Consider the following 27,487-nt stretch of genomic DNA (forward strand, 5'->3'; position numbering starts at 1 on the left):
AAGGTAAGTATGACATGTTTGTTATTTATTTTTAAAGAAAAAACTTGCCTTTAACATCACTTTAAATGACGGCCCAGCTTTAATTTCAATGGTCAGAGTCTTGTTAAGTTATGACACAGAGTAAACCTTGGGAGGAGTACACTATCCAAATCTTTCAGACCTGACAAAATTTGGAAAGGCATAGTATCTGAAACCATTTAATGACAAAGAATTGCCTGTCTGGGGTGTTCCAATCTTTGTAAATAAAACTATTGAATAGAGGAAAATCCTTTGCGGCATTATCAGGCTTAAGAGAACAGAAGTTAGACACTGTGTAGACACTGTAGTGAGTGAAGAACACGCCTCGAAAAAAAAAAAAGTTTTCTTCTACTGCAGTGACACTAGATGACTGAAAGTCAGCTGGGGGGGGGGGGGCTTCTTCCTCTTCTAGGGAATAAAGAGATGCAGCATCCAATACCGAGTCCTCTGGAGGATTTCCAAAACATTAGGAATCTACGCATCAGAATCCACTTGGGAATGAGATGGTGAATGTTTTTGACTCTTGCAAAAAGGAGGAGCAACAAGATTTTCTAATCTAGACAGAAAATCTTCCAAAACGGAAGAAAAACCATCGTGTTACAATCTTGTGAGCTGCTATGTGCAATACTGATTTACAAAAAATCCCTCTGAGGAAGTCACAAGGTGTGAGGAAACATGCAGGGGTGGGACCTGAGAGGCTGATGTTGTGGACACACTTACAAGTGATACAGGCTGACCATAACTGCAGAAACGACGGCAATTTAACCTACAGTACGTACTGAATGGTATATGTGATATACAAAGGCTATGTTTTGATTTTTAAAATGTGGAGTATTGTACAAACGTGTGATTGAAATGAAAAATGGGTTTAAAAGGATAAAGCACAATTGCAGTTTTTCAATCTTTTGCATGAGACTGAATGGTAAAACAGCTGTAGACTGGAGCTGCTAATCAGCGGGAGAAGTGATATATATGTGAAGCACAGAGTGGAGATAAAAGCTTTATGGAATAAAGGAAACAACAAGGCTATATTTACAAATTATTAAGGTGAGGGCACATCTGTTGAAGGTGGCACAGAAGTTTAGGAGAGAAAAGCACGGTGAAGAGATTTGCTGTCATAAAAGACATTTCTACAATCAAGGGATATAACACTTTGCAGTGATAAGTATTATTCATTTAGGCCTGGTTCACACCTATGCAGGTTTCAGTTTGCATATTCCCAGTGCATTTTGAGTTTTTCAATACACATTTTTGATCCATTGAAGGTTTATGGAACCAAAAACCAGAAAAAAGCCCCTGGCCCTTTCCATAAAATGCACAGATGTGAACTACATCCATAGGAAACCATTTTAAATGGACTGCAGTGTGCATTGAAAATACACTAAAAATGCATGGGTGTGAACCAGGTCTTAATGTGTGGATTCACATTGAGAGATATGAATGTGATCTTAAAGAGAGGGCATTTAGATTGTTGAACTCTATATATATTTTGCTGCACAATTTATAACATGTATATATTTGTTGTATTTTTTTAAAATTGTTTGAAATTTTAGTTTGATGCACGTATTATCAAATCGGTGAATCATTTACAATAGTTTGAGTAAAGGGATTAACTCCAGGGATAAAGTGATAATTCTCCCGCTCTACAAGACTCTGGTCCAACCGCACCTGGAGTATGCTGTCCAGTTCTGGGCACCAGTCCTCAGGAAGGATGTACTGGAAATGGAGCGAGTACATGGAAGGGCAACAAAGCTAATAAAGGATCTGGAGGATATTAGTTATGAGGAAAGGTTACGAGCAGTGAACTTATTCTCTCTGCAGAAGAGACGCTTGAGAGGGGATATGATTTCAATGTACAAATACCGTACTGGTGACCCCACAATAGGGATAAAACTTTTACGAAGAAGGGAGTTTAACAAGACTCATGGCCAGAAGAGAGGCAGCGTGCACTTGCCACTACAGGCGGCAGGAAAACAAGGTGGATATTGTAGTAAACCACTGTGTGTTAGAGTCAGTGTTTTCTAGCGGTCACCATTTCCCCAGACAAGAACTGTAAGGATAGTAGCTGTTCATGTCAGACATACAGCCGCCACAGCTGTCACCTCAAACACTTTTAGAGCACTGGAAGGGAAGTGTCTGTTGTATATATTCTTGCCACCACACACCATGGAAAAAATAGCAAAGTGGCAGAAGGAGGCAGCTGTAATGTGCATGTGCACAAAAAACTACTGTGTCATTTCTGAAGTCCCGTTTACTGATCCTGCAGTTAGAAGCAGCAGGGAAAACAAATGGTGGCTCAAGCAGATAACCCAGTAAAAGACAATGTACAGCCCATTGCACAAATAATGAGGGTTCACCAGTCTCACAATTGTCAATAAACAGTTGTGCATTGGGCACATTAACGTGCATACCACAATGCTTTTTCCTTGGCAGAAAGATCATTAATAGAGATTTAAGACAGCATTTCATTATACTGTAGGTCCACTTCACCCTGAAACAAAAACAGCTACATTCTATGTTACAGGAACAGTTGAGAACAAACAGCAGTGGATTTATGTAAAAATATGGGAAACAAGGGTAGTGAATCATTACCCCATGCTCACCCCTTTCTCCTACCTATCCCCTCCCCTCCCCAGTTTCTCTCGCTCTCTTTCGCCATACCTTTTCTTTCTTCTACCATTCTACCAGGCAAATTTATGATACAACCCTTCTACATTACTACTTACGCCAAGCTAGGCTACCCATGATAAGCCATGGCTTACAACTTCCGTATTCCAGACATAGCTTTCCTCTCCACCGTCGAGTCCCATAACACCTTCCACATTTACACTGCAATGCACCACAATTCCCTCCATACCCGCCTTTGCTCTCTGACTTAAGGTCGTAGGACTGATCGCTTAGACATAGTATACATGCATCTATGTATATCCATTATATTTGCTCTATTGTGTTAATCCCATAACATGCCTCCAGGAAATGAACTTGTTTCACAGTTCTAAGATTCTACGCTTTACTTTGTTCACGAGGCATGTGATGGGAAATTGCCAAATTATCTACCGTTGTTGTTCTTTCCCACGTATGTTCCCATTGATGAGATGGGAAACATCCCTTACTTGTTTCTGTCTGTTTACAATTTACTTGATGATTATGATACTGTTTTGATATTCTATGAAACCAAAATTTAAAAAAAGTGTAGTGAAAGTGATTTCCAAGGTAACCAATGGAAGACTGCAGATGAATTTATTTTTAAATACAGTGTTGAAAATAAAAGGTAAGCTTTTGACTGGTTGGTAAGGTAAAGCCTTTCATATATTAAGATTAAAATCATGTTACTTTGAAGGAAACTGATTAATCTCACTGGTAAATAAATTATTTGAATCTATTCTCTGTAAATGTTGATCTCTTGTTTATATCCAAGTGAGATGAAAATGTATACTATTCAGTGTCAGATGAGAAGTGTTCCTTTGAGCAGCTGATAAGGGAGTTTCTTTTATCAATTCTTGCAGCTGTGCCCTGCTTTACATGCCCAATTTTCTTCTTCACCTGTCAGGTTTTCCTCAGTGCCAGTTTTGGATAGAGTAGTTCAAGCAACCTCTACCAAAGGCCTTATCTCTGTTACCTTCTCAGCTCTATTAGAGAGCACTTTCCATAAATTCCATCTGCCTTCTAGAGCAATGTGGGAACGGGATATTGGGCCCATTTCTAATAATGTTTGGGAAGAGATTCTTTGGGTACTCCCCTCTGTCTCTTTTCCCCCTCGCACAGATGAATACAGTTTTTTATTTTGCAAAGGGTGTATAAGACCCCGGAATTTCTGTGTGCTATTGGTTTAAGAGCTGATTCGGCCTGTCCTAGATGCAGAATTCAGGGTCCCTGATACACCTATTATGGCCGAAATTCCAGAGGTACTGGGCACACGCAATGGGATTTTAGATGTGAATCTTCTAGTGGATCCTCCTACATGTTTACTGGGCTATGTGGATTTTTCATTGCTTAAGCCACCAAAGCAGATTACTGTTATACATGCGCGGTTTGTGGCTCGAAGACAAATTGCCCGGCATCCTCCGACCATATCTGACTAGAGATTTGATCGTAATAAGTGCATTTCCTATGAGGGACATATTTTCTTTCTTGGAAATTCAAGAGGTTTGACTCAATTTGGCCACCATGGTTAGCCCATATGAGTCTGGTATTGAGCTAGGTTACAGGCCTTTTAGACCAACTGTAGTTGTAGTGTTCAGGTTATTATAAGAAGGCCCATATGCTATATTCGACATTTGCTGACCGCTATAGTGGTTGTCTTTTTTTCTTTTTAACACTGTATATCTATTGTTTTTTATTATATTTAGGCATGCTTTATGTGTTTGGTTTTTTTTGGGGGGGGTTGTCTACTTTGTGGTGGTTTTTAGCTTGCTATGGCTCTTTGAGATATGTTTTTTTTGTATATGCAGTTCATAAATAGACAAACAATAGACGATGCTCACAAACCCTACTTACCAGACATGGAGCTGTGTCACAAGGAACCATGAATTAAGTGTATCAGGAAGATTACATTCTGTATTTAAAAATAGAACACAAATATTATTAAACATTATTAATTAACATTGTAAAGCTTTTTTTTAAAAAAAAAAAAAAACACAAAAAAAACAGCAACTATGTTATACTTAACTGCTCTGTGAAATGGTTTTGCACAGAGCAGACCTGATCCTCCTCTTCTAAGGTCCCCAACACTGCTCCTGTCTCCTCCCTCCTGCAGAGTTCCCCCCATAGGAAGCAGCTTGGAACCAGGTGATGTCACTTCCAGTACGAAGCGAAACCGGAAGTGTGGTGAGAGGAATTGCAACTACATGTCTAAAGGCCTGTTTAACACTGCAAAAGTGTTTTCATCTATATGAGTGCAAATTATTATGGAATAAACTGAGAATAAGTAATTTACTTTGTTACACTATTGAACAATTTTTATATTTTTGTGTCCGAGCACCATTTCCAGCAGGAAATGGATTGAGGTTGAGGTTGAGGTTGGATTGAGGTTGATCTTTTAAAGGGACCTACACATTGGTGGGTCTGAGCCCAGGAGCCTACCTATGTGTAGAGAACAGTACATCCATCATTAAAGTGGAGGTCCACCCTAACACTTAAATTCTCCCCTGCAATCATTAATGATGTGAGCCAAGTACAGCCTTATGTCTCAAAATGAAAAAAAAAAAAAAACAGTTTTTCTACATTTTTCAGTCTCTAGTGCTGTCACATGACTTCAAATCTATTTCCTTCTGAGTTTAAAAGCAGCCAGTGGGTGTGGTTACTGAAAGCTAGTGACTTCACTTCCTGGGAGGGACACTGTTCCTGTGCAGCCAGTAGGCGTATACAGGATGGGAGGAGCAGATCATAGGTTCGCGCCCAGTGTTCTCTCATTGTACATCTTAATTCATGAGAAAATTAAGAAATAAGCCCCATCCACACAGGGGGGTGGGGGTGTGCAATGCACATATACAGTATAGCTGTGCATAGGAGAAGGGAGCTGGAAGTGCTCTGGGGTCTCAGCTCCCAGTCTACAATGATCATAGTACAGGCAACCACACTAAGGATCTGTTTCCACTGGTGCAACTTGTCATGTGACTTTGGACACAAAATCGCATGACAAGTCACAGCCCATTGATTTCAATAGCACCCGTTCCTATCTATGCAAATTAGAAAATCAGCGACTTTGAAAAGGTACCTGCAATGCTTTGATGTGACTTTGATCCAGAGAGTGTAAAGTTGGATCAAAGCTGCACTCAAAGTTGCTTCAAAATTACACTCCAGAGTCGCACTCTAGACTTAGGCCACGTTTCCACTAGTGCAACTCCAAAGCTGTGCGATTTAGAGAGTGACTGAGTGTAGCTTTGATCTAACTTTACACTCTCTGGATCAAAGTCGCATCAAAAGTTGCATCACAGTAGTGCAAGAAACTTGTCAAAGGCCCTGAATTTCAAAGTCGCATAGATGAGAACATTTGCCTTTGAAATCAATGGGCTGTGACTTGACTTTATGTGTCCAAAGTTGCATGACAAGTCGCACTAGTGGAAACGTAGACTTAAACTCACTTGCATCTCCCTCAGCTGGGTGTGTACTACACCATGCACACAGTGCCATGCAGAAACAACCACGTGGTTGTACACTGTAGAAAATCTGCAGCATGTTACATGGTAATTAAAGGGGTGGGCAACTACATGGCAAATGAGGTTTAATGTAGAAAAATGTAAAATAATGCATTTGGGTGGCAAAAATATGAATGCAATCTATACACTGAGGGAAGAACTTCTGGGGGAATCTAGGATGGAAAAGGACCTAGGGGTCCTAGTAGATGATAGGCTCAGCAATGGCATGCAATGCCAAGCTGCTGCTAACAAAGCAAACAGAATATTGGCATTAGGGGTGCGCATCTTCACTGGTCTCACGATTCGATTACGATTATCTGGTCAACTATTTGATTCGATTCCGCGATGCATCACGATTACTGACGAGCTCCCACTTCCGCTTGGGCCGCCTAGGCGGCCCTTCCACCCTGCAATCTTCTGGGACACATCACAGTTCCCAAAAGATTGCCCGGCTATGCAGGAAAGCGCAGTGAGACATGCGCACCCGGCTGTGAAGCTGCAAGCTGTCACAGCCGGATGCCCACAGTATTATTGCCAGCGCTGTGGACAGGCAGGGGAGAGAATGGAGGGTTTGGGGGGCCACGTCGCTGGATTGTGGGACAGGTGAGTGTCTTTTTATTAAAAGTCAGAAGATGCACTTTTTTTGTAGCTGCTGACTTCTAATAAACAAAAAATTGACTGGAACTCTGCTTTGAATTAAAAATAACCTCACTCCCTAAAAAGTGCACTAATCCGGTGCACTACAGGGTACAGAGATTCACACACACGGCTGCTTGGAGGTCAGAAGGGATAGAATCCACAGATGACAAACAGCCCTGTGAAGTTCCCTGTACTGTCTCTGTGCTGGACCAGTGGCAGCTGGTGCTCAAAATTTTTTTGGGGGGCGCAAACTAACTGAAAAATACTGAACCTCCCCCATCAAATGCAGCCTCACTGTGCCCATCAAATGCAGCCTTACTGTGCCCGTCAAATGCAGCCTTACTGTGCCCGTCAAATGCAGCCTTACTGTGCCCGTCAAACGCAGCCTTACTGTGCCCGTCAAACGCAGCCTTACTGTGCCCGTCAAACGCAGCCACCTGTGCCCGTCAAACGCAGCCACCTGTGCCCGTCAAACGCAGCCACCTGTGCCCGTCAAACGCAGCCACCTGTGCCCGTCAAACGCAGCCACCTGTGCCCGTCAAACGCAGCCACCTGTGCCCATTAAATGCAGCCATCACTAACCCCACACAATTACTTTCTTTTAATTAATGTTATATTACAATAGATGCTGTGCCCCTGCTGTATGTTCTTTTAAAAAACAATGTCACCACATACCGAATTTCGCTGTAGTAGTACAATTATGTGACTCCCGGCTCGTCCCGTCCCTCTCCACTCTCCTCTCACGTGTCTCCTGAGTCCTGACGTCAGCGGGGAATTCTCAGTCCCGCCCGCTGACTATAGTTATCGTATCAGAAGAGAGGCGGGCGGGACTGAGAAATCTCCGCTGACGTCAGGACTCAGGAGACGAAAGAGGAGAGGGGCGGGACGGGCCGGGAGTCACATGATCGTACTACTACGGCGAAATTCGGTATAAAGCGACATTGTTTTTTAAAAAGCACATACAGCGGGGGCACAGCATCTATTGTCATACAACATTCATGAAAATAAAGTCATTTTAAAAATACGCTCGGAGCGCTTTCCCGGGAGGGGCGTGGCTAGTAATGACGTCACCGGACATCGATTTTCCGGTCCTTATGCATCAATGCCGCATCGGGGATACCCGAATCGCGATGCAACGATTAATTTCAGCACCCCTAATTGGCATGCATTAAAAAGGGGATCAACTCCAAAGATAAAATGATAATTCTCCCACTCTACAAGACTCTGGTCCGGCCGGACCTAGAGTGCTGTCCAGTTCTGGGCACCAGTCCTCAGGAAGGATGTGCTGCAAATGGAGCGAGTACAAAGAAGGGCAACAAAGCTAATACAGGGACTGGAGGACCTTAGTTATGAAGAAAGGTTGCGAGCACTGAACTTATTCTCTCTGGAGAAGAGACGCTTGAGAGGGGATATGATTTCAATATACAAATACCATACTGGTGACCCCACAACAGGAATAAAACTTTTTCGCAGAAGGGTGTTTAACAAGACTCGTGGCCACTCATTAAAATTAATATAAAAGAGGTTCAACCTTAAGTTACATAGAGGGTTCTTTACCGTAAGAGCGGCAAGGATGTGGAATTCCCTTCCACAGGCGGTGGTCTCGGCGGGGGGCATTAATAGTAAGAAACTATTAGATAAGCACCTGAACAACCACAACATACAGGGATCTATAATGTAATACTGACATATTATCACACAGATAGGTTGGACTTGATGGACCTGTGTCTTTTCAACCTCACCTACTATGTAACTATGTAATCTATCTTACAGTTTCTAACAAACAGAACATACTTCCAAAGCCTGTCCCCCCCGCCCTCTCTCTCTCTCCCTCAGGAGAAACTGCTGGCCAAAATGGGGGTAATGACAACAGGAAGAGATCTGAGAAGGAGAAGAGGGATGGGGGTGGGGCTGGGCAGGTCTAGGCATGCCTGTCTAAAAAGGAGAGGCGGGGTGGGGGTGGGGCGGGGTGGGGCTGGGCAAGACAGGGGCGGTTAGAATGAACAGTAGGCATGCCTGTGTAGAAGAGAAGGACAACGTTTTCAGGAAGTGAGAGACCCCCATGCAGAATTCAGAAATAAGGTTGTCCCTGAAGAACAGGAAGAAGCTGATTGGCTTTGATTAGACTAAGCTTGGCAATCAGCTATACAGAAAATGAATAATGTCAAAGATAAAAGATATTTTACATATAATTAATGGAACATTTTTGATTTTTGACTGGACTTCCACTTTAAGCACGAGACCTATATGCTATATGGTGAGCGTGCTATTCACATGGAGGCAGAGCATTGATGGTTTTGAGGCTTAGGAGTGTGTTTAAACACTAGCACAGTCATCATGCATAAAAATTGTGCACTAGATACTCAAGTGTATAGATTAATATATGCACTGACACATCTTGTGAAATTGATGGCATAATTGTACATATGCAGTGCTTGGCACTTTAAATATAACAAAATTGGTGTTGCATACTGTATAATCTATACGGTAATATTTTTGGTCTCTTGGGGTATACTATGTACAACGCATTTTGGAAAGTAGGGCTGTAGTTTGGAAACCCCTTGGCCGCTATAAACATTTTAGAACTATTCTGGACTGCATTTCATCAATTTTGTCATTTTGATCAATCTTCTTCTGGTTACAGCCTAAAAACAAATCTTTGCACCTTTTTTTTGTACTTCCCCCTCTAGGTATTATATGTATACCTTTTATTTACTGTTCTTCTTTTCCTCAGGGAACATCTTTATTGCCCTCTACTACTCTTAATGTGGATTGTCTCCCTTGATATGCAGTGGTCATGGTTTCATCTACCTCTCTTTCTTTCCCTGGTCTAAGCTGCATGCATTTTGAACATCTATGACATGACTATTTCTACATGAAGCACCCTGAATGACCACATCTGGGGCTATGTTTGATTATTTACAACTGACTAACATCTAATACATGTAACTGCAGTTTTCCAATATGTGATGCCTATGTGTGTAGGTTTTAAACTTAAGCTTTTTTTTTTTACAATAAAAATTGAATTTTTTAATTTATGGTGTGTGGTACCTTTAAAGTCTTATTAGTTTGGTTTTGTAGGGATTTATTATCTTTCAGTGTCTTATGTGACGGGACGTGATACTAGTGAAACCATATAACTAAAAGAGACTGCATGGTCTAGTCTTCTTTCCACTTTTTTTTGCTATACTGATTGCACTGGTACTTTGGCATTATTTGTGATCTCTTATTGTATAATGGTCGACCATATGTGCAGATCTATGTTATTATACATGTTGTGGCTTCACTTGCTTTAAGAAATTTGCATAATAATTTTAGCTCATTTATAGTGACCAGCTTCTTTTAAAACAGACAGGGGTAAATACAGATCAAAATTCAGCCGGTTCCTGCTTATATTATATTCTTTAAACACAACAGACTGTTCACAATAAAGTCCATCCAAATTCGATTTTTATTTTAAAAAAATAAGTCTTTTTGGCAGGTTTTTATTGTTGTTATTATTACTAATACTACTGCTACTACTACTGGTATTTGACAATTCACACAGCACTTTACAATACTGTAGATCAGTGGTCTCCAAACCGCGGCCCTTTGTTTGCTTTTATCTGGCCCTTGGTGCACTATTTCTACCACTGACACCTATGATGGAGCACTGTTCCTTCCACTGACACCAATGATAGGGCACCATTCCTTCCATGCCAATGGTGGGGCATTGTTTACTTCCATTGACACCACTGCATTTTCTACTCACACTGGCCACAGTCTGGCCCCCTCAAAGTCTGAAGGACAGTTAACTGGCCCTTTGTTTAGAAACTTTGAAGACCCCCGCCGTAGATTATTCCCTGGCATCAAAATACCGTATTTATCGGCGTATAACACGCACCCCAATTTAGGAGGGAATTTTAAGGAAAAAAAAACTTTTAGGAGGGAAGTTGAAGGGAAAAAACTTACATTTAAATGCCCATCAGTGCAGCCTTGCCCCAGTGCAGCCATGTCAGTGCAGCCATGTCAGTGCAGCCATGTCAGTGCAGCCTTCCCCAGTGCAGCCTTCCCCAGTGCAGCCTTCCCCAGTGCAGCCTTCCCCAGTGCAGCCTTCCCCAGTGCAGCCTTCGATCCTCTGTCCCTGCCATCCTGGGCTTCAAAATCGCCGACCGCGATTTGAATATGGCGTCGCCGGCGCCGAAATACACAGAGCCGGTCCTCGGCTCTTCCCGGCGGCTCTCGTTGACTTTCGGCTCCACTCGTAGTCCCGAGCGGAGCTATCCGAACCTAGCCGAGTAGGTTCGGATAGCTCCGCTCGGGACTACGAGTGGAGCCGAAAGTGAACGAGAGCCGCCGAGAAGAGCCGAGGACCGACTCTGTGTATTTCGGCGCCGGCGGCGCTATTTTCAAATCGCGGTCGGCGATTTTGAAGTTGTGACAGCTCGGGATCGCAGGGGATCGGCGTATAACACGCACCTGCGATTTTCCCCTGATTTTAAGGGGAAAAAAGTGCATGTTATACGCCGATAAATACGGTACTTAAAACTCCAGGGCGACATTCACAAAAGCATCTTGCATGCGGTATTTAGGTGTCCAGATACATTTTGCATAAATATCGCATACAATCTTGAAACTGTCAATTCACTATACTGCTTTGCGGTATTTATTCAAAATACCGCAATATTTACTCAATCCCATAGAAGGAAATAAATAATTCAATGTATGCAGTAAAAGAAGTGGTCCAGCCATGCGGTATTTAAGTGTATGACTATAACTGGTTGTTAAGGAGCAGGCAGATACTGGCGTGCGTCCTTAACCACCAGTAACTGTCATGGTTGTTAAGGACGCAGCGGCCGCCCATTCCTTAACAACCGATGAGTCATCAGCTGTTAGCGGGTTTCTCCGCTGACAGCTGAATGTAAAGAAAAGAACTGCCTGCATTAAAATCACAGAAAGAAAACAGCGTGGGGTCCCCCCTCAATCCATACCTAGGCCTTTCGGGTTTGAGGGGAACCCCCATGCCAAAACAGTTTTTCTGGCACTGGGGTTCACATCCAAAATCATACCAAAACCTTATCTGAGCATGCAGCTCGGAAAGGTCGGAAAAAATGGGGGGGGGGGGGGAAATCAAACCAGGCCACATGCTCTCAACATAGGGGGTGCTTTGGGGCGGGGCTCTCCCTCCCCCCCAAAACACCTTGTCCCCCTGTTGATGTGGACAAGGGCTTCTTCCCCACAACCCTGGCCAGTTGTTATGGGGATCTGCAGGCGGGGGAGCCTATCGGAATCTGAAAGCCCCCTTTAACAAGGCCCCCTTATGTGAATGAGTAGGGGTACATAGTACCCCTACTCATTCACTAAAAAATTGTTCATAAAATAAACAAAAAGGCAGACACGATTTTTGACAAGTCTTTTATTAAAAAAAAAATATTTGTCCCTCAGTTTAGATCCATCATGCGCTGACCCGAAAAAAAAAGGGGGGGGGGCACCCGGTGATATCACTGTCCTTAGTTTATTTAGTGGTGAGAGGCAGCGGAGCTGTCAGACGATGGGAGCCAGCGTCAGGTGCGGACCTCTTTTTTTTTTTTTTTTTTTCTTTTCGGGTCGCGGTGGTCATCATGGTTGACAATGGAGCTACATCGAGGGACAGTTTTTTTTTTAAATAAAGGACTAGTCAAAAACAGTGTCTACCTTTTTATTTGCTTTTTGAACACTTTTTTGGTAAATAAGTAGGGGTACTATGTACCCCATACTCATTCACATGGGGGGGGCAGGATCTGGTTAAATGTGGGAGCCCCCTTACCCCAAAGCGCCTTCCCCCATGTTGTGGGCATGTAGCCTGGTATGGTTCAGGAGGGGAGCACTCACTCATCTCCCCCCTCTCCTTTCCTGACCTGTCGGGGCTGCATGCTCAGATAGGGAACTGGTATGGATTTTTGGGGGGACCCCACACCATTTTTTTTTTAATTTTGACGCGTGGGTTCCCCTCAAAATCCATACCAGACCTAAGGGGCCTGGTATGGATTAATGAGAGAGACCCCATATTGTTTTTTTCCCTTCTTTTTTTCTTTCTTTTCTTTACATTCAGCTGTCAGCGGTGAACACACTGAGAAAATGCTTCTCAAAATGATGTCAAACATTTTAGTGTCCTAAAACAGGATTCACAAATGGTAAAACTCTTAATAAAAATACAATTGTAAAATGTTTAGGCTACTTTTTACACTCAGACTGCCCGAGCATTAGCGGTAAAGTGGCGCTAGTTTTAGCGGAGCTTTACCTGTGGGAGTGGGGCACTTTTAACCCCAAAGAAAGGGTTAACAAGGGCTTTAAAGTTCATGCAAAGTGCCGCTGCCGAAGCAATTTGCAGGCACTTTGGCAGCGCTGCCCATTGATTGCACCTCCCCAAAAGGTGCTGCTTGCGGGACTTTGCAGACCGTCCCACAAGCGCACCGCCCCAGTGTGAAAGCACTCTGGCTTTCACACTGGGGTGGCATGAGAGGCGCTTTACAGGCACTATTTGTAGTGCTAAAATGCCTGTAAAACGTCTCAGTGTGAAAGGGGTCTTAAAGTTTAATAAGCAGTCATGAGAAAGGTTTGTATTTTTAGTACATATACGAAGATTATTGCTTAGAATTATTTTTTGACTAGACATAGAAGGGTTGATTTACTAAAGCTGCAGAGTGCAAAATCTGGTGTAGCTCTTTATAGAAACCAACCAGCTTCCAGTTTTTTTTTTTAATTTTTGTTGGTGAAAGCCTAATTGAACACACAAGTTAGAAGCCGATTGGCTACAATGCACAGCTTCACCAGGTTTTGCACTTTCCAGTTTTAGTAAATCCACCCCCCTATGTCACAAAAATAGGATGACTCTACACTCACAAGAGAAGATCAAAGCAATCTGATGGCCATAACCCAGTCTGAACAAAGACAATGAAAACAAAGATATACTCACTTTCAAAAAACTCTTCATAATCTATTCTTTCAACGCAGCAGGTATACATGCGCAAGGCAGCAATTTTAATTTTCTGTAAGAATAATCACATGATTTAATAACCTGTTCATGGTCTAGGTTTTAAAAATTACATAAAAAAAAAATAAAGAGAAAATAGCATTCTAAAAGTGCATGCAATAAAACACAAAATCAGTTTAATAAAATTTAAAACGTATCTAAACTCAAAAACAAAAATGTAATATATTGCAGCCTTATTTGAGGCTTTCTTCCTTAATTTTCAACTACTGATCCTACAAGTAGCTCCCCTTCTTCCTAGGGTGACAACGCTCACTTATTGCACTGTATCTATAGAGGAGCAGTATTGTCACCATAAGCTGGTTTCCCGATTTGAGCTACAAACATCCCCGCTCCTCCTCATCTCAATTTCATAGAAGGGAGTTGTTTGCTAGTTCATAGTAGATAGCTGGGAAGACTAATACCATTGTTTGACACTTCCGTAGAGTGTATAGAAAGTGAAAAGAACACAAGACTTTTGCAGGATCAACAGGAGTTTTCATTCGCAAGGACCAGACGACCCTTAATGGTTCCATCTTCTCCCTTCAGTGAAGGGTGACAGTTTTGAGTGGGTTATTTTCCATTCTCAGCCCATTCCTGGAGTGGTGGTGAGACGCTTACCTTATACAGCAATGTGTATTGTGAATCAAAAACTAGAAAAATATTTTGGCTTTACGGCCTTTACAAGGAAATCAATGGATCTTTTGAGGGGTTTTGCACATCTGGCTCAGAAAAAGACCTGATTTGTGGTGCATTAACACAGCACACCCTAATGGACCTCATTAAATGCAAATGCACCTTTTTTTTATATTCACCACAACATATACAGTAGGTCGTTCACATCTGTGTACTATGGTGTGTCAGGGATGTGGGGTGGTGGGCCAAGTACACATCATTGTCGCCTAGGAGCAGGTACCTGTCAAATAAACCCACTTGAAACCAAAAAATATTACTACACCTTTATGGGTGAAGGTCCACTTTAGGTTTATGTCCAATCCCTAATGTACCAACCAACAAGTCTTCTTTCTAGTCTGGGTCCCTGATGAGGTAACTGCAGAGAGATCCTTACGCACTATGGTACACCTTGCATGTACTTGTCAGCGTTTAGACTTATTATGCAAATTTGGACGCGGTCAAAGGAAAGTTCCTCCAAATGGTCTAAAGGTAGCAAAATACACAACAAGTGTGATTCAATACACCCAAAATGGCAAACTACAGACCAAACATTTTCATTAAATCACTTAACCTTTATTTAAAAGGAGTTAAAATGTCAGCATTTAGAGGATGCCAGATGCCACAAAACCACAAAGAACAGATGTCCTACACAGCATACACACTGCATACTTCATTAAGCCATGATACTCTTTTAAAATAAATCTTTTTTTTTTTTTTCTTGCACCAGGCTTTCATTAAAGCATGTGCGTCAAACAGTCTCATCCTACTTATTGAAATAAAAACAGTCACGTGTGGAGACTTTATAAAAATAATTTTCTCTTCATTATTAGTTAAAAAAAATAAAATGCAAGATCTAATATTGCAGAAGAGGGGAGCTTTTTTTGTCCTGTGTAAGGCCTCATCTAGTGTAAAATCATGGTGTTTTTCCCTGCCTCGGGAGCTGCAGGTGGCATGTACAGCTGGCCATAAAAGCGGTTGGCTGTATGTAGCCATACTTTGTTATATGTCGATGCTTCCATGCATTGGTGAAAACCTGTGCATATAACATATACTCCAAATGCATAAAATTGTGTTGCATGAGTATCTTTGTTTATGTTAATGCACAAAAGCTTTGTTGTATACCCAAGTATAGCCTTTTACAGCCATCCACTTCTATGGCCAGCTGTGCCTGTCACCTGCAGCACACAGTGGAAGAGAAACCTCCAGGATTTTAAGCTAGAGCGTATTTTAAGCCTCAAGCCATGCATGAAGCCTAAGGCCTCATACACACTGGACATTTTTGGACATTTTTACAGCTGCTCTTTTTGGCTTCAGACGTTTTTTTCTACAGCCAATAAACTCTCCAGCATGTTATCCTATGTGTTCATGTACACATAGGCTGTTATCAACTGTTTTTGGCTGGGGCATTTTTTGGCTGTAAAAAAAAAAAAAAAAAATCCCAAAACTAGTGGGTTCCGAGTTTTTCAGCTGTAAAAACGCTTCAACATCAAAAAATGCAGATAAAGGGTCAAAAATGCGACTCACCAGTGTTTAACGTTTTTGATCCCACTGGAAATAAATAAAAAAAAAAAAAAACCTCTTAAAACGCTAATGCTAAAAAAAGCTGAAAAACCGATATTGCAAAAATGCTGAAAAACAGTGAAAAGCTCACTACAAAGCTACTGGTGCTTTTAGAACATTATTATAACGTCCAGTGTGCATGAGGCCTAAATGTTTATTCAGTAGTAGAAATTACAATGTACAGTAAAGGGGTCCGAATCATATACAGTGCTGTGAAAAAGTATTTGCCCCCTTCCTAATTTTATTTTTTTTTGCATATTTGTCACACTTAAAATGATTCAGATCAAATAGATTTTTAATATTACACAAAGATAACCAGAGTAAATACAAAATGTATTTTTTAAATAATTATTTCAAATATTAAAAGGAAAAAAAAGTTGTCCAAACCTGCCTGACCCTATGTAAAAAAGTAATTGCCCCCTAAACCCCTTAACTGGTTGTGCCACCCTTGGTCCAACAACTGCAATCAAGTGTTCATAATAACTCGCTATGAGTCTATCACATCGCCGTGGAGGAATTTTAGCCCACTCTTCTTTGCAGAATTGTTTTAATTCAGCCACATTGGAGGGTTTACAAGCATGAACGACCTGCTTAAGGTCATGCCACAGCATCTCAATTGGATTTAAGTCCAGACTTGACTAGGCCACTCCAAAACCTTAATTTTGTTTTTTTGAGCCATTCGAAGGTGGACTCGCTGGTGTGTTTCCGATCATTGTAATGCTGCACGTGCGCTCGAGGTCACGAACTGATGGGCGGACATTTTCCTTTAGAATTTTCTGATAGAGCGCAGAATTCATGGTTCCATCAATTATGGCAAGTCATCCAGGTCCTGAAGCTGCAAAGCAGCCCTAGACCATCACACTACCACCACCATGTTTGGCTGTTGGTATGATGTTCTGTTTAGGAAATGCTGTATTAGTTTTACACCAGCTGTAAGGGGATGCACACCTTCCAAAAAGTTAATCAGTCCACAGAATATTTTCCCAACAGTCTGGGGGATAATCAAGATTTTTTTTGGAAATGTGAGACGAGCCTTTGTGTTCTTTTTGGTCAGCAGTGGTTTTCACCTTGGAACTCTCGCATGGATGTCATTTTTGACCAGTCTCTTTCTTATTACTGAATCATTAACACTGACTTTAACTGAGGTAAGTGAGGCCTGCAGTTCCTTAGATGTTGTTCTGTGTTCTTTTATGACCTTCTGGATGAGTCCTCCCTGTAGCAATTTTGGTAGGCTGGCCACTCCTGGGAATATTCACCACTGTATCAAGTTTTCTCCATTTGTGGATAATGGCTCTCATCGTTGGAGTCCCAAAGCCTTAGAAATGGCTTTGTAACTCTTTCCAGACATGTTGATTCAATTACTTTGTTTCTTATCTGTTTTTGAATTTCTTTAGATCACGGAATGATGTGTTGGTTTTTTAGATCTTTTAGTGTGCTTCACTTTGTCAGACAGCTTCTATTTAAGTGATTTCTTGATTTAACAGGTCTGGCAGTAATCAGGCCTGGGTGTGGCAAGTGAAATTTTTCTTAGCTTCCCAAAAAATGGGGTTTATCACAGTTCATTCATGATTTAGCAAGGGGCAGGCAATTACTTTTTCACAGACAGGTTTGGACAGCTTTTTTCCTTTAATAAATAAAATCACCATTTAAAAACTGTATTTTGTATTTACTTAGGTTATCTTTGTGTAATACACAAATCCACAAATTCAGAAGCCAGCAAACTGTAGGATTGAGTTCTGGAAGTACAGTAACAGTAGGGACTTGGGCGGGACTAACAGCGGAAGTCTCGGTAAGAGGAGGCGCCTTCAGAGACGGAGCTACAGTCCGTCCCCTAACAGGGCTACGTCACACTGATCTGCTGGGCTGGCCTCCTCGAAAGATAAACGAGTGCCTGTCAGCTCAGCTGTGGTGAGGAAGACATCATCAGCGCAGAATCAACTGACACTCTGTGATGCAGTTAGCGGAGCCTCTTCTAGTCTTGCTAGGAAGGATATAGACTGCGGATCTTCACATACAGCTTCAGCCAGCAGTGTTCGTGAAGGCTCTGTTCTATCAAATGCAGCACCTGGATTGTCTTTTTAGAGTATTCCTCTTCTATTAAACACAACAACAGTTTACACCCCGCTGAGTCTCCTCAATCCCCTCTGCGAAGTGGGTCTCATACTTTGCATTTATTGAACGATATGTCTTCTTCTTTAACTAATATTATTGCTAGCATTACTGTGTCCACCAATTCAACTGCTTCTCATAGTAATGATATTTCTGATCCTGCAGCGTCTGTATGGTCTGCTATTGATAATCCTCAACAACCTTTGCATCAAATCAATGCTGTTAATGTGGTTCATGATAAGGGTGTGGATCACAGTTTACTCAATTGTTCTAATTCTACCGTTTTCATTTACAAACAGGTCTGAATTATATGGTTTAAGAAGTGATGCCTTGTATACTTTCAACGTTGGATTTTCATTTGCCCAAGGGTGTCGAAGAAAAGATTTGGAGTGGTGACTACATTGACTTTAATTTTATTACAGTCTTCAAAAGACTACCTGTCTAAACTGGATAAGAAGAACGATAGGCTTGAGGATGATCGTAAAAAGCCTATTGCTAAGTCAATTTTTAATTGGCTTCAGGCTCTTTCAATTTTTTCTAGCGTTATTTGCGAGAAGTTTCCAAATAAGAGTCCAGGACTTTTCCAACATATGGACATTGTTCTGGAAGCTTATCGTAACTTTGGTGGATAGTCCTGGTTTACATATGATGAAGCATTCAGACATAAATTGAGTATTCATCCTACTTCACAATCGGGTGTAAAGGATGTGGGACTTTGGTTGAATTCATTCCTCCCTTCTCGACCTGTTCTGCCTCGTCCAACCAAAGTTTCTTCTAGTGTTTACTCCGCTTTATAAAAAGGGGATTTGTTTTGTGTATAATGATAGCCAGTGTAAATAGCTTCATTCCTGTAGGTACAAGCATGATTGTGCATTTTGCTCTGGTGCTCACCCTGTAGCAAAATGTTTTCGTAAATTATCGTCACATTCTCAACAACCTAGAGGCTTTACGGGTAAAAGCCAGATTGCTAGTGAACATGGAAAACATGTTGCCTTGGCTACTAATTTACCCTGATCGGCAGCAAGCATTGCTATTAATTGAGGGGTTTTCGCACTGTTTTCAGCTTCCTAAATTTAATGGAGTAGGTTGTAAGTGCATAATTTACCTTCTGTTGCCGCATTAGCTACTGTTGCTAGGGATAAATTGTTAAAAGAAGTTAATGAGGGGAGAATGGCGGGCCCTTTTCACAGCCTCCTTTTGTTAATTTGAGAATTTCTCCTTTGGGGATTATCCCTAAAAAAAGAACCCCATTCATTTTGGCTAATACATCATTTGTCATAGCCTTACAGTGATTCTTTAAATGATCAAATTGATCGGTCTTTGTCTTCAGTTACTTATATATCTTTTGAATCTGCAATTGTACATATTCCTTTGTTAGGTGAGGGTGCTTTATTGGCTAAAGCGGATGTTAAATCTGCTTTTAAACTTCTTCCGATACACTCCGATTCCTTTTGCTCATTGGGTATTTATTTTCAAGGGGAATATTATGTTGATAAATGCCTACCCATGGGTTGCTCTTTGGCTTATTGTTTCGAGGCATTTTCAACCTTTTTGGAATGGGTAGTTAAAACTGTATGTGGTTCGGATTTAATAATACATTTGAATGTTATTTTATTTTTGGGTAAACATGATTCGGAAGAATGCAATTATTGGATTTTTTTTTAGTATTTGTAGGTATTTTAATATTTCTTTAGCTGAAGAAAAGACTGTTGGCCCTGTTGCCTGTTTAGAATTTTTGGATGTGACTATTGATTCTTTAACAACTTGCCGCCCGCCATATAGCAGAATGACGGCGGCAAAGTGGTTTCAATATCCTGACTGGGCGTCATATGACGTCCGCAGGATATTGAGCCGCTGCGCGCCCCCGGGGGCGTGCATCGCGGCGATCGTTGTTGCGGGGTGTCAGCCTGACACCCCGCAACATCGATCTAGGTAAAAAGAGTCTCTGACGGAGACTCTTTACCACGTGATCAGCCGTGTCCAATCACGGCTGATCACGATGTAAATAGGAAGAGCCGGTGATCGGCTTTTCCTCACTCGCGTCTGACAGACGCGAGTAGAGGAGAGCCGATCGGCTGCTCTCCTGACAGGGGGGCTGTGCTGATTGTTTATCAGTGCCACCAGGGATGCCTATCAGTGCCGCGCATCAATGCAGCGTATCAGTGCCGCCTATCAGTGCCCATCAGTGCCCATCAGTGCCGCCTATAAGAACCCATCTTTGCAGCCTTTCAGTGCCCATCAGGGCCACCCATGAGTGCCCATGAGTGCCGCCTATCAATGCCTATCAGTGCTGCATATCAGTGCCACCCATCAGTGCCGCCTACCAGTGCCCATCAGTGCCGCATATCAGTGCCCATTGTCAGAGCCCGCTCATTGGTGCCACCTCATCAGTGCCGCCTTATCAGTGAAAGAGAAAACTTACCTTTTTACAAAATTTTTTAACAGAAACAAAAGCAAAACTTTTATTTTTTTCAAAAATTTCAGTCTTTTTTTATTTGTTTCGCAAAAAATAAAAACCGCAGAAGTGATCAAATACCACCAAAAGAAAGCTCTATTTGTGGGAACAAAATGATAAAAATTTAGTTTGGGTACAGTGTAGCATCACCGCGCAATTGTCATTCAAACTGTGACAGCACTGAAAGCTAAAAATTGGTCTGGGCAGGAAGGTGTATAAGTGCCCTGTATTGAAGTGGTTAAATATGGAATTTAGACTTCCTTTAGATAAATTTTCTCAGTTTTTGATTACATTTATTAGACGTAAAAAAAAAAAAAAAAACTTTAAAAGAAATGTATTCTCTGCTTGGGAGGTTAGCCTTTGCAACTAAAATTATTCCGTTTGGTAGAATTTTTTCTAGACGTCTTTATTCTGTTATTTTGGTGTTAAAAAATCCTTCATCTCCTGTGCGCTTGTCTGGAGAAATTAAAGCCAATATGTTAATCTTTGTTGCAATTTTTGCAACATTTTAATGGTAAAGCCATTTGTCAATTTGACTTCATTTCCAGTGAAGCTTTTTCTCTTTTCACTGATGCGGCTGGATTTGTCGATTTTCTGCTATTTGGATGACGCACTGGTGTGCTTCCCGTTGGCCTTGAAAATGGACTGTGCAAGGTATTTGCAGGAACGTAGTGTTGCTAGAATTAGTCCCAATCATTGTGGCGATAGAATTATGGGGACATTCTTTTCAGAACAGGAGATTACTTGTCAGTACTGACAATAAAAGGGTGGTTTATGCTATTAATTGCCTTTCATCCAAATCGCCACAGGTTAATAAATTGTTAAGGTATTTGATTTTTAAATGTCTGTCATTAAATGTTTGGAATAAAGCTAAATTTATTCCTGGTAGAGAAAACAGTTTGACAGACTCGCTTTCTCGATTCCAGATGGATCGTTTTTATCATCTGATGCCGGAAGCGGATCTTAAAGGTGTTCCATGCCCCTGTCATTTATGGGATCTAATATAATTTTCGACCATATTCAACACGCGTTGGCTAAATCTACTTGGTTGAGTTATATTTCCTCTTGGAAGTTATGGATGTCCTTTTTACAAACTAATAATTTTGTACAATTTTCTTTTGAAGAAGTTATACTATTATTTCTTAGTTGTTTAATGGATAAACAATATTCATGGTCTCATCTGAATAAAATGTTAGCTACCGTTTCATTTTTTCTAAAGCTAAATTCATTGCCACATTGTTTGAGTTTCTTTTCTGTCAAGCAAGCATTAAAAAGGTATAAGAAATCTATGTTCTCCTATTGATATTGATCTATTGAGCGGTTTGTGTTCTGTTTCTGCGAAGGTTTGTTTTTCTGTTTATGAAGATCTTCTTTTTAAATAGTTTTTTCTTTCCTTTTCTTTGGAGCTTTTTGCATATCGGAGGTTGTCTCTGCTGCAAAACGTAAGCCCTCTCCGATGATCATTGAGTATGTAATTATTGAGGATAACCAATTGAGGATTTTTCTTCCTTACAGTAAGACTGATGGGTATGGCAAGGGACATTGGATTTATTTAAATCGGAGTCCTTTCCGTGACATTTGTCCTATATGGCTTTTAAGACAATATTTGCTAGTAAGACCTGATTTTAGTGATAACCCAAAGCCCTCAATATCTCTCTTCCTTCACCCATGGTTTACTTATTTTAATGAAACTTTGAATGGTCCTCCAGAAAAAGCATCTACACTTTGGCATTCAGCTTATGAGTTTCTACAACATATCATACACAGCAAACTACCCTGTTATGTTGTTTAAATTGAAAGCCCTTGTGAGTACCTGGGGCAAATTCAAACATTTTTTTGTTTTCCCAGTACATATTCCACCATATTTTTGCTCTGCATCTTTACATTCTCACGTTAAATGGTTTATCTGGCACAACCACAAACCCCGGATCCCAGCACACACCATGTTCCTCTATAACCTTCAAGATGAATTGGAGTGCCCAGTTTTTAATAATACTATCTCGTGGCTCAAGTGAACCAATTTACCAAATACCAAGTCTCAACAGAAACACCCTTATGGGTTAGAATAGAAGCTATATATTGACGCTGTGAAAATAACCAACATTCTTTGGCTACCTTAACCACTTGCGGACCACGTCATAGCCGAATGACAGCTACAGCGTGGTTGGATAACTCTGGGAGGGCGTTCTATGACGTCCTCCCAGAATCGCGCGAACGCGGGAATGTCAGTGACTGTCGGGTCTCCCAGCTCCGGTGTGTCACCGGTCGTGGTAAAGAGCCAACAACAGCAGCCCTTTACCACGTGATCACGCTGTCCAATGACGGCATGATCACTTGTAAACAAACCGGAGCATGTCCAGTTCGGCTCTTCCCCTTTCGTCATGTCGATTGTTACAGCGCGAGGAGAGGTGGGGAGACGGGTGCAGCAGTGCTGTGGGCTGGATCTGAAGTTTCCACAGCGCTCATCTGTGCTCATTCAGGTCTTATCCATCCATCCATGGCTCATCCATGCTCCATCCATGGCTCATCCATCCATCCATGGCTCATCCATGCTCCATCCATGGCTCATCCATCCATCCATGGCTCATCCATGCTCCATCCATGGCTCATCCATCCATCCATGGCTCATCCATGCTCCATCCATGGCTCATCCATCCATCCATGGCTTATCCATGCTCCATCCATGGCTCATCCATCCATCCATCCATGGCTCATCCATGCTCCATCCATGGCTCATCCGTGCCACATCAGCGATCATCCGTGCCACATCCATGCCACATCAGTTCTCAACTGTGCCACAACCATGCCACATCAATGCTCATCCGTGCTACATCAGTGCTCATCCGTGCCACATCAGTGCTCATCCGTGCCACATCAGTGCTCATCCGTGCCACATCAGTGCTCATCCGTGCCACATTCATGCCACATCAGTGCTCATCCGTGCCACAACCATGTCACATCAGTTCTCATTCGTGCCATATCAGTGCTCATCCGTGGCACATCCATGCCACATCAGTTTTCAACTGTGCCACAACCATGCCACATCAGTGCTCATCCGTGTCACATCGGTTCTCATCTCTGCCACAACCATGCCACATCAATACTCATCCGTGCCACATCAGTGCCCTTCAGTGCTTCATAAAAGTGTAATAGGTAGTCAAATTTATGTCCCTAAAACACCTATTGGTGCTCTCTGCATGTTGGACCTTTGTATGTGGCCAGGCTGTGTATAAGTCTCACACATGTGGTATCGCCTTACTCAGGAGGAGTAGCTGAATGTATTCTGGGGTGTTATTTTTGCTATGTACATGCTATGTGTTGGAAATATCTTATAAATGGACAACTTTGTGTAAAAAAAAAAAAAAGGAGAGTTTTAATTTTCTTTCCACATTTTCCAAAAACTTGTGGAAAAAAATGACATGTTCAAAAGACTCATTTAGTCTCATAGAATATACAGGTGTTTTTTTTTTTTTTTTTATTTACAATATTTTTGGTCTTTTTTCGGTCTTTTTCACGAAAAAAAAACAGAAGTGATCAAATACCACCAAAAGAAAGCCCTATTTGTGTGAAAAAAGGAAAAACATTTCATATGGGTACAGTGTTGCATGACTGAGTAATTGTCATTCAAAATGTGAGAGCACCGAAAGCTGAAAATCAGTCTGGTTAGGAAGGGAGTTTAAGTGTCCAGTGGGCGAGCGGTCAAAAGGATAGACCCAACATATATAACCCAATTTTTTGAAATCATGGAATTCAGGATGTCCAATTCTCTTCTATTTTACACCTGTTTCCTCCTGGCCTTAAAGCTCCAGAGTCCTTTGTTCTTTGGTCCTGCTGAGGTATTACTTGAGTTTCTTTTTTCTAATTGTGGATTTAAATACCTTCCAGTATGTTTGAGAGAAACACAATGTCCCTACCAGAAAGCTATTCTGCCATCTACAGTTTAGGGACTATATTCAAAAACTAGCTAAGCCATGCCCTTCCTGGGGTGACCTAACACTTTTTAAATCTAAATGCCAAAACACCACTAATAGTTCAGGTTTAATTGTTACTTATTCCTGCCAGCTTACACTCCTACCATTCCACCACATATGCTGGTAGATGTGAGAGAGAACTTTGGTCCCCATGGACGCAGAGGGTTGGCAACAATGTATGGCCACTATATCCTGCTCAGCAAATGTCAACGCACTGGAAATTTACTTCAAATTGACTGCTGGGCTTACATCTATGCGAATTGGATGTGACTTACACAGCATCCAATTCGCATATCATTTTAAAATCTATTAGTTTGAATGCATCAGGTTCACATATATGCGTTGCATTCGCACTCCGCATAGTCCAAAAAAGTGTGCATTTTCTAGGCATTGCGGTGCGAATTGCAGGCATATTATCTTCTATGAGAACGCATCTGATTCGCAGATGCATTCTGTTCTGAACACAAATTCTCTCCCTGCTCACTACACCTCCCCCTCTCCCAGGTCAGCTGATCTGCAGCTACAACAGAGAGGAATCGCTGAACAGCTGTTTTTTCTCTTCGCAGAGAAGACGAAGCTGGAATTCGCACTGTACATGTGTGAATCCAGCCTAAAGCAGAGGTTATAGGTTATAAAAAAATATCCCAAGCTTTGAACATCTCACGGAGCACTGTTCAATCCATCATCCAAAAATGGAAAGAGTATGGCACAACTGCAAACCTACCAAGACATGGCCATCCACCTAAATGGACAGGCCGGGCAAGGAGAGCATCAGAGAAGCAGCCAAGAGGCCCATTGTAACTCTGGAGGAGCTGCAGAGATCCACAGCTCAGGTGGGAGAATCTGTCCACATGACGACTATTAGTCGTGCACTCCACAAATCTGCCCTTTTTGGCAAGAAGAAAGCCATTGTTGAAAGAAATCCATAAGAAGTTCCGTTTGCAGTTTGCGAGAAGACATGCAGGGGACACAGCAAACATGTGGAAGAAGGTGCTCTGGTCAGATGAGACCAAAATTGAATTTTGGCCTAAAAGCAAAACGCTATGTGTGGTGGAAAACTAACACTGCACATCACCCTGAACACACCATCCCCACTGTAAAACATGGTGGTGTCAGCATCATGTTGTGCGGATTCTTTTGTTCAGCAGGGACAGAGAAGCTGGTCAGAGTTGATGGGAAGATGGATGGAGCAAAATACAGGACAATCTTAGTAGAAAACCTGTTAGAGTCGGCAAAAGACTTGAGACTGGGGCGGAGGGTTCACCTTTTAGCAGGACAACGACCCAAAACATACAGCCAGAGCTACAATCGAATGGTTTATATCAAGCATATTTATGTGTTAGAATGGCCCAGTCAAAGTCCAGACCTAAATCCAATTGAGAATCTGTGGCAAGGCTTGAAAATTGCTGTTCACAGATGCTCTCCAGCCAATCTGACAGAGTTTGAGCTATTTTGCAAAGAAGAATGGGCAAAAATGTCACTCTCTAGATGTGTAAAGCTGGTAGAGACTTACCCAAAAAGACGTGCAGCTGTAATTACAGTGAAAGTTGGTTCTACAAAGTATTGACTCAGGGGGGCTGAATACAAATGCACTTCACATTTTTCACATATTTCTTTGTAAAAAATGTGAAAAACCATTTATCACATAAAATCCATTTACGTTTTTGGTTGTAACATGACAAAATGTGGAAAATGTCAAGGGGTATGAATACTTTTTCAAGGCACTGTATCTGGTTCCAATGCCAATTTGCAGTGCTTAATTATATATGGGCTCCCTGTTTAATTTCCTCCCATCTAAGACTTTTTCCATTTCTGAGCACTCAGGTCAGGTCTGTGGGGCGGAACTATAGTGACTTTGTATGCTACTGTTTGAAAATTGCACTCATACAGACATTATACCTTGGTGGTCTACAATTGCTTGTATTGTTCTGAACACATGTAAAACTTTTGAAAGTTTCAATAAACATTACTTGAGAAATAAAATGACACTGATGAGGCACTCAGTTTACATCCAAGTTCATGTTTTAGAAGTGTATGACTAGGAAAGAGATAACATTACAAAATGTTACATGTAAAAAACTGGTGTGAACTAGGTACCAATAGGCCTTGGGAAGGTGTTATCACTGTGAAAATAAATAAAATAAGCAAACTGTAAAATACAAAGTTTTAGCAAAACCGTTATGATTCCATACAACCAAAAATGTTATCTTACCCATTTGCTGTACTTCAGTGGTCCAGTGAATCCCATTGCCTCAATGATTTTGGTAAAAGTGCCAACCTCTTCTTCTGATGGCCGAAGTTCATCTTTTGTCGCACTGCTCTAAATCAGAAAAAAGTTAATTAAAAATGGCAAGTCTTAAATATATGTCAGGCAAAAAAAAAAAAAAAGCAACATTCAGTATATCTCTGTAATCAGGGCCACCATTAAAAATCATGCCCCCCCCCCCACACTTCCTGAGAGGCCATTTCTCTATACAGCCAGAGACCTTGTCAGCCAATCAGGGGGAGGACAGGGGGTAACCCCAATATATCCAGAGACCTGCTTAGACAATCAAAAGAACACAGAAGGCAAATCAGGGTCAGCCAACCAGAGGTAGGCCCTGACGTACAGGGTCTGGCATACTCAGATCTGCAGGGGGGCCTGGGCAGCCTCGCAGACAGTCAGCGCAGAATAAAAAATGTATTATATTGTTATTTTCTGTGTGCTGGTGAGTATGGAGGGACTTTTTTCTCATTCTTGGGCACATGCGCAGTGCATTCCGAGCCCGCGCTGCATGTCCCGGCCACCTGCTGAGACTGTCCTCCCGTGGCTGGGGGATCTTCCTCCACTAAGAAGTAGTTGGCCACAGAGAGACGGAGAGCGAGAGGCTGTGAGGTGGGAGGCGGCGGTGGCAGGCAGCTGACAGCGTCCAGGAGGAGAGGGGAAGCCCGAATT

At 41.8% G+C, this 27,487-nt stretch overlaps 1 protein-coding gene across 1 annotated transcript in view; it reads right to left on the bottom strand.

Moving 5' to 3' along the window:
- The window catches only part of UQCC1 (ubiquinol-cytochrome c reductase complex assembly factor 1), a 373,374-nt gene that overhangs the window by 217,104 nt on the left and 128,783 nt on the right, over positions 1–27,487 (bottom strand). The window contains exons 4-6 of the mRNA XM_073608229.1: positions 26,765–26,872; positions 13,729–13,801; positions 4,516–4,573 (exon numbers count right to left, since the gene is read on the bottom strand). Of these exons, the coding sequence (XP_073464330.1) occupies positions 4,516–4,573; positions 13,729–13,801; positions 26,765–26,872 (239 nt within the window). The remainder of the gene's footprint in view (positions 1–4,515; positions 4,574–13,728; positions 13,802–26,764; positions 26,873–27,487) is intronic.

This window comes from Aquarana catesbeiana, linkage group LG12 (assembly GCF_042186555.1).
Source record: "Aquarana catesbeiana isolate 2022-GZ linkage group LG12, ASM4218655v1, whole genome shotgun sequence".
Classification (NCBI taxonomy): Eukaryota; Metazoa; Chordata; class Amphibia; order Anura; family Ranidae; genus Aquarana; species Aquarana catesbeiana.